This window comes from Procambarus clarkii, chromosome 27, assembly GCF_040958095.1.
Source record: "Procambarus clarkii isolate CNS0578487 chromosome 27, FALCON_Pclarkii_2.0, whole genome shotgun sequence".
In the NCBI taxonomy this organism is placed as follows: Eukaryota; Metazoa; Arthropoda; class Malacostraca; order Decapoda; family Cambaridae; genus Procambarus; species Procambarus clarkii.
Genome location: NC_091176.1, coordinates 14,974,302 through 14,982,362, shown reverse-complemented (window position 1 = coordinate 14,982,362; position 8,061 = coordinate 14,974,302). Strand labels below are relative to the sequence as shown.

The following is an 8,061-nucleotide window of genomic DNA, read 5'->3' as shown; positions in this document are numbered from 1 at the left end:
GTCTGACTCCATACACAATTTCAAATGTAGATATGATAGAGCCCAGTAGGCTCAGGAACCTGTATACTAGTAAATTGACAGTTGAGAGGTGGGACCAAAGAGCCAGAGCTCAACCCCCGCAAGCATAACTAGGTGAGCGTAGACATACCTAATATATCTTAGCTGGGTATACTGTCTCTCAAGCAGTGGTGAGAGCGCAGAGAGACACCGGGTCGTTCTTCCAATATTCATTCCTCATATTACCCTGACTGGGAGCTATGGTAATTCCTCGGGCGTGTAGACGAGTCTTGGCGATACTGAATTTAATATAGTCTCCCGTAGCGCTCTCAGCCAGCGCATCGGATGGAAGTCACAGGAATTTAACACTTCTTTTCTGATTGGTGACCACTGCTTTTTTTTTTGATTGGTGACCACTGCTTTTTTTTTTTTTTGATTGGTGACCACTGCTTTTTTTTTTTTTTGATTGGTGACCACTGCTTTTTTTTGATTGGTGACCACTGCTCTTTTTTCTGATTGGTAACCACTGCTCTTTTTTTCTGATTGGTAACCACTGCTCTTTTTTCTGATTGGTGACCACTGCTTTTTTCCTGATTGGTGACCACTGCTTTTTTTCTGATTGGTGACCACTGCTTTTTTTCTGATCGGTGACCACTGCTTTTTTTCTGATTGGTGACCACTGCTTTTTTCCTGATTGGTGACCACTGCTTTTTTTCTGATTAGTGACCACTGCTCTTTTTTCTGATTGCTGACCACTGCTCTTTTTTCTGATTGCTGACCACTGCTCTTTTTCTGATTGCTGACCACTGCTCTTTTTCTGATTGCTGACCACTGCTCTTTTTCTGATTGCTGACCACTGCTCTTTTTCTGATTGCTGACCACTGCTCTTTTTCTGATTGCTGACCACTGCTCTTTTTCTGATTGCTGACCACTGCTCTTTTCTGATTGCTGACCACTGCTCTTTCTTATTGGTGACCACTGATTTATTCTGATTGGTAACCACTGCTCTTTTTTTGATTGGTGACCACTGCTCTCTTTTCTGATTAGTGACCACTGATCTTTTTCTGATTGGTGACCATAGCTCTTTTTTCTGATTGCTGACCACTGCTCTTTCTTCTGATTGGTGACCACTGATTTTTTCTGATTGGTGACCACTGATCTTTTCTGATTGGTGACGAAATACAAAAGTTCTAACCTAACCAGCCAGCTCGTCCTCTTGAGCGTTCCGAACGTCACTAAACTGACGTACTAAATTTCCGCGAAACTAACCTAACTGAGGACCAAAACGGGAGGTACGTCAATTTGTGAGCCATTATGGTTATATAGTTTATCAGTTTTTGGCCATGGGGGGGGGAGATTTATAGGTCAAAATGCAATGTTCTCTTCGAGAGGACGATGTTGAGTCCCAGCTCCTGTCCTCGTGTCCCAGGTCCTTGTCGTTGTATCCCAGCTTCCAGTTCTCGTATCCCAGCTCCCTGTCCTAGTATCCCAGCTCCCTGTCCTAGTATCCCAGCTCCCTGTCCTAGTATCCCAGCTCCCTGTCCTCGTATCCCAGCTCCCTGTCCTCGTATCCCAGCTCCCTGTCCTCGTATCCCAGCTCCCTGTCCTCGTATCCCAGCTCCCTGTCCTCGTATCCCAGCTCCCTGTCCTAGTATCCCAGCTCCCTGTCCTCGTATCCCAGCTCCCTGTCCTCGTATCCCAGCTCCCTGTCCTCGTATCCCAGCTCCCTGTCCTCGTATCCCAGCTCCCTGTCCTCGTATCCCAGCTCCCTGTCCTCGTATCCCAGCTCCCTGTCCTCGTATCCCAGCTCCCTGTCCTCGTATCCCAGCTCCCTGTCCTCGTATCCCCGTTCCTTGTCCTCGTATATCCCTTCGAAGTGTGTTATAGTTATGCTGGCTTAGCATTGTTCTCGTGTCCCAGCTCCTTGTCCTCGTGTCCCAGCTCCTTGTCCTCGTATCCCAGCTCTTGATAAGCCCAGTTGTCCTGATAATTACTTTACATATCCACCAGCTTTCCAAAAGCTTGCTAACGCTCATTTGAGTTGCCATTGTAGACAGTATTGTCAAAGAAAGTTGTAATACTTTTGTATATTCTGTGCCACTCTCCTCGGGCTGTGTCGAGGCATTAGTTATGGGCGCATTTCAGTCACTCGGGAGGCCTGGTGTCATTAATCTCGAGGTCTAATTGGCTAGTAATATTCTGGCCACGTGGCAAACCACACCTGTTATCAATTACGACTTGTTTTCTCTTTCATTATCGTTTGTTTTAATTTGCATTGTCTTTTTTATTCCTTCAGTGGGAGGTGGAATTAAGCAGATGGGTCGAATAATGGAGAGGCTGGCTGTTTCGTGTACAATGAACACAGACACGAGTTGTACGCATGTACGTACACACACACACACACACACACACACACACACACACACACACACACACACACACACACACACACACACACACACACAGGGTACGAAAGGGGGCGAAGATACATTCCATCGCGTCTTCCAGCGTATATAACGCATCACTGGATGGTAGAGAACTGCCGGGAAGTTTGGAAACGGCTGTTGATGTACCAATATACGAGATAGAGATCATGATACTAGAGACGATGGCAAAGAACTCCATGAACCCTCCACAATAATTAATTAAAAATAAACATCAATGTGGTTTCACTGAAGGGAAATCCCACTTAACAAATCTGCTTGACCATATAACCAATTATTGCTTGACCAATTATATAACCAAATGTTATATAATTAATTATATATGTATAAACAACAGCCCAATAGGCTCGGGAATCTATATGCTAGTTGACGGAAGGTTGTGAAGCGGGACCCAATAGCAGGAGCTTAACCTCAACAAGCCCAATCAGGAATGAACAGTTAGGTGAGCAACTACCTTCAGTATAATTATGATTGGCCAATAAACTCGTTCACACATACTGGACGTCTTAGACATAAATAAAGAGTACAAAGGTATGCATCTTCATGCAACGAGGCTTTTAAGATGACTGGCGAGATTGTCTCGTCACAACCCACCGAGGGAGCCCCCGCTCTCTCTCCAGTAGCTCGGTCCCTGATAACGAAACCTATTACTCTCTTATCGAACTTGACACCCCAAATAAAAAAAAAAAACTCCATGGACTCCGTTTTACGATTTCTCTGACTGTTTTCATACTTCTTCGTCTCTCTCTCCTGGACGGGCTTCGAACACTGAATATGTTTGCGAGCTCGGCGCTTCGACACCACTCGACCATGAAAGTTTTCCACGTCAGGAAAGTTGAGCTCTAAAGTCATCTGTTTAGCACACACCTGCAAGACGCTACGTTCGTGCGTGCGAGCGTCCTACGAATTGTGTGTAGATAACGAAGGGGGAATCTTTGAGCGGACAGCGCTTCGTGTGATTCGAGAAATACAACCTGGAGGTGAAGAGTGTGTGTATGGGGGTTCAGGGACCAGTTGGCCTCACCCTGTGTGTGTGTGTGTGTGTGTGTGTGTGTGTGTGTGTGTGTGACCTCTGGGGTGTTGGTTGTGTGACCCCTGTGGGTGACCAGACCCTCTATAAGGGCTTGCAACCCCGCCAGAAAAACGGTCTCCAATTCTCTTAAGTTCTGACACGTCGACGAACTTGACTCCATTAAGGCATGGGTTAGTTTTCTCGAATTACTGAATTATCTTTACTTGTATAATTACTTAACACTTGTATACAAACATCAACAAAATATAATCATTAGAGTCTTTCTTAACTAGTCACCTGTGAAGCAGTAAATACCGTAGATAATAGCTTTCTTAAAACAAGCATAGAGACGTTCTCCAACTTAACCGAATATCTGTTAGGTAAATAAACACACGCAAAAAAAAATAGTGAAAAGCATTATCTTACAGAAGAATATAATTACGTTTAAGTAATTGCCGAATACATCTTGTTGAGCAGCAGCGGCCAATCAGCTGACCACCAAACAAGGAAGCAGTAGGGGCGACGAGAGATAAGCCCCCCCTGGAACAAGCTGTCTCTTATCCGATTGTTTTTGACCCTTCTGTCTGGGTTTCTTATCCGAAGTGTCTGTAGCCTCTTAACCGAAATACCTGTAGCCTCAAGTGGCCTCAAATAAATGATACTCGGGTAATTAGAGGCGTAACTGTTTTTATTAAATGAAGTAACGTGAATGTTGATCTGGCTGGAACAGTAATGAGTTGGATCGTAGCGTGGGAGGGTTGGTGGGAGAGTGTCAGTGGGAGGGTTGGTGGGAGAGTCAGTGGGAGGGTTGGTGGGAGAGTCAGTGGGAGGGTTGGTGGGTGAGTGTGTCGGTGGGAGGGTTGGTGGGTGAGTGTGTCAGTGGGAGGGTTGGTGTGGGAGAGAGTCAGTGGGAGGGTTGGTGGGTGAGAGTGTCAGTGGGAGGGTTGGTGGGTGAGAGTGTCGGTGGGAGGGTTGGTGGGTGAGAGTGTCGGTGGGAGGGTTGGCGTGGGAGAGAGTCGGTGGGAGGGTTGGTGTGGGAGAGAGTCGGTGGGAGGGTTGGTGTGGGAGAGAGTCGGTGGGAGGGTTGGTGTGGGAGAGAGTCGGTGGGAGGGTTGGTGTGGGAGAGAGTCGGTGGGAGGGTTGGTGTGGGAGAGAGTCGGTGGGAGGGTTGGTGTGGGAGAGAGTCGGTGGGAGGGTTGGTGTGGGAGAGAGTCGGTGGGAGGGTTGGTGTGGGAGAGAGTCGGTGGGAGGGTTGGTGTGGGAGAGAGTCGGTGGGAGGGTTGGTGTGGGAGAGAGTCGGTGGGAGGGTTGGTGTGGGAGAGAGTCGGTGGGAGGGTTGGTGTGGGAGAGAGTCGGTGGGAGGGTTGGTGTGGGAGAGAGTCGGTGGGAGGGTTGGTGTGGGAGAGAGTCGGTGGGAGGGTTGGTGTGGGAGAGAGTCGGTGGGAGGGTTGGTGTGGGAGAGAGTCGGTGGGAGGGTTGGTGTGGGAGAGAGTCGGTGGGAGGGTTGGTGTGGGAGAGAGTCGGTGGGAGGGTTGGTGTGGGAGAGAGTCGGTGGGAGGGTTGGTGTGGGAGAGAGTCGGTGGGAGGGTTGGTGTGGGAGAGAGTCGGTGGGAGGGTTGGTGTGGGAGAGAGTCGGTGGGAGGGTTGGTGTGGGAGAGAGTCGGTGGGAGGGTTGGTGTGGGAGAGAGTCGGTGGGAGGGTTGGTGTGGGAGAGAGTCGGTGGGAGGGTTGGTGTGGGAGAGAGTCGGTGGGAGGGTTGGTGTGGGAGAGAGTCGGTGGGAGGGTTGGTGTGGGAGAGAGTCGGTGGGAGGGTTGGTGTGGGAGAGAGTCGGTGGGAGGGTTGGTGTGGGAGAGAGTCGGTGGGAGGGTTGGTGTGGGAGAGAGTCGGTGGGAGGGTTGGTGTGGGAGAGAGTCGGTGGGAGGGTTGGTGTGGGAGAGAGTCGGTGGGAGGGTTGGTGTGGGAGAGAGTCGGTGGGAGGGTTGGTGTGGGAGAGAGTCGGTGGGAGGGTTGGTGTGGGAGAGAGTCGGTGGGAGGGTTGGTGTGGGAGAGAGTCGGTGGGAGGGTTGGTGTGGGAGAGAGTCGGTGGGAGGGTTGGTGTGGGAGAGAGTCGGTGGGAGGGTTGGTGTGGGAGAGAGTCGGTGGGAGGGTTGGTGTGGGAGAGAGTCGGTGGGAGGGTTGGTGTGGGAGAGAGTCGGTGGGAGGGTTGGTGTGGGAGAGAGTCGGTGGGAGGGTTGGTGTGGGAGAGAGTCGGTGGGAGGGTTGGTGTGGGAGAGAGTCGGTGGGAGGGTTGGTGTGGGAGAGAGTCGGTGGGAGGGTTGGTGTGGGAGAGAGTCGGTGGGAGGGTTGGTGTGGGAGAGAGTCGGTGGGAGGGTTGGTGTGGGAGAGAGTCGGTGGGAGGGTTGGTGTGGGAGAGAGTCGGTGGGAGGGTTGGTGTGGGAGAGAGTCGGTGGGAGGGTTGGTGTGGGAGAGAGTCGGTGGGAGGGTTGGTGTGGGAGAGAGTCGGTGGGAGGGTTGGTGTGGGAGAGAGTCAGTGGGAAGGGTTGGTGTGGGAGAGAGTCAGTGGGAGGGTTGGTGTGGGAGAGAGTCAGTGGGAGGGTTGGTGGGTGAGAGAGTCAGTGGGAGGGTTGGCGGGTGAGAGAGTCAGTGGGAGGGTTGGCGGGTGAGAGAGTCAGTGGGAGGGTTGGTGGGTGAGAGAGTCAGTGGGAGGGTTGGTGTGGGAGAGAGTCAGTGGGAGGGTTGGTGTGGGAGGGTTGGTGGGAGGGTTGGTGGGAGGGTTGGTGGGAGGGTCGGTGGGAGGGTTGGTGGGAGGGGGACCTCTTGGGAGTTGTCTGGCATAAACAAGCTGAAAAGGAAACCTCCAGTGAGACCAGGTCTGACCCCCACGGGCTCCGACACGTGCCTCAGGTCAGAGGTCAAGTTGGGACGCCCTTCCCCCAGCACGCACGCTGATGCTCTCTCTCTCTCTCTCTCTCTCTCTCTCTCTCTCTCTCTCTCTCTCTCTCTCTCTCTCTCTCTCTCTCTCTCTCTCTCTCTCTCTCTCTCTCTCTCTCTCGCTCTCTCTCTCGCTCTCTCTCTCGCTCTCTCTCGCTCTCTCTCTCGCTCTCTCTCTCGCTCTCGCTCGCTCGCGCGCGCGCGCGCTTCAATCAACACAACAAGACATAGCTTCATTACAAATGTATCTGTCATGTTGTTGTCATCCACATCAGTGCCTCCTTCCTTCCCTGTTCTAAACCGCCCCATCTACCAACACCCCCATCTACCAACACCATCTACCAGCACCCCAATCTAGCAGCACCCACCATCTACCAGCACCCATCTACCAGCACCCACCATCTACCAACCATAGGAAACGGAGACACAAAAAGTAATGAGATTGGATATAATTCCAACACAGAGACACTGACCAACAGGGTAACATCAGCAGCATATCTTTCAGGTTAATTTCACAACCTATGTTAGACCGATATTGGAATATGCAGCACCAACCTGCAATACTGCACCTTGTTAAGGCCAAACAAAAACACTGGAAAATAATAAAGGTTTGCAACAAGATTAAGTGTCTGAACTAGGTTAAGGGAACTGAATCTCACATCACTAGAGGACAGAAAAAACAGAGTGGATATGATCCCAACATACACAATACCGAAGGGTATTGTGTATGTTGGCCTTCCTTGTGTTGTGACCTTCAAGAAAAAATAGAAAAAAAGAACATGGATGAAAGCTGCATCCACCAGTCATGTAGCAACGCCCCCCCCCCCTCCTCCCCCCACCTGTCATCACCACACTGTTTACCCTCCTGAGCAGTGTTGACGGGTCATCTGTCAATATTGTTGCACCTGTCCCGCGGCGTGGCACTCTGGCATCTGTCTCGTCGCCAGAGGACAGGTGTGGCCGACCTAGGTAGACAATAATTTTGTTCATGATCATGGATGTAAACACAGAGGCAGTTGTGCATATGGCAATGCAATATAACTTTACATTATATAGCAACGTGTTGCAATGTGTGCGTTCGGGGTAAGCAACAGCGTGAACTAATTGACAGACGTCACGTGCGTGATGTCAGAGGCTCGGTGTTATGTATATTGTGGTGTAGAATATGTGTTACACGTGACTTACTGAACCTTTCTTTCCTTCAGGTCAAAATGAAACCCTTAGGTCAAAAAGAGAGAACCTAAGGGTCGTCTCTTTTTGACCTAAGGGAGGCCATAAGCTATGCTGGGTTCAAGCTCCTGGGACCTGGCTAACTCACAATTATTGTCTATTGAGAATCGGGTCGTCCTTAGTAGAGAGGATGTTATAGTGCTGGACATATAGTGTTATTTATGTTGAATGAAACCGTGTGTGTGTGTGTGTGTGTGTGTGTGTGGATCCCACACGGCCTCGGAACTTATGAACTTGCAGCCCATCCTCCTGTTTTCGTAGTACTTATAGTAACGATGAGAACCATAGTACATATACTGACGTACAACGCAGTTAGAAAGTAGAAATCGGTACTATAAAATTTAGATAAACTGGAAAAGATTTTATATTTATGTTGCAAAGACAAACTAAACTAACCTAACCTTCCTAGGCCTAATACACGATATCTAAGGCCTAATATGGTGCAC

At 50.1% G+C, this 8,061-nt stretch overlaps 1 protein-coding gene across 1 annotated transcript in view; it reads right to left on the bottom strand.

Annotated features, from left to right (window-relative positions):
• Nucleotides 1–255: 255 nt before the first annotated feature.
• The window catches only part of LOC138369158 (micronuclear linker histone polyprotein-like), a 12,960-nt gene continuing 5,154 nt past the window's right edge, over nucleotides 256–8,061 (bottom strand). The window contains exon 2 of the mRNA XM_069332095.1: nucleotides 256–1,161. Within this exon, the coding sequence (XP_069188196.1) occupies nucleotides 256–1,161 (906 nt within the window). The remainder of the gene's footprint in view (nucleotides 1,162–8,061) is intronic.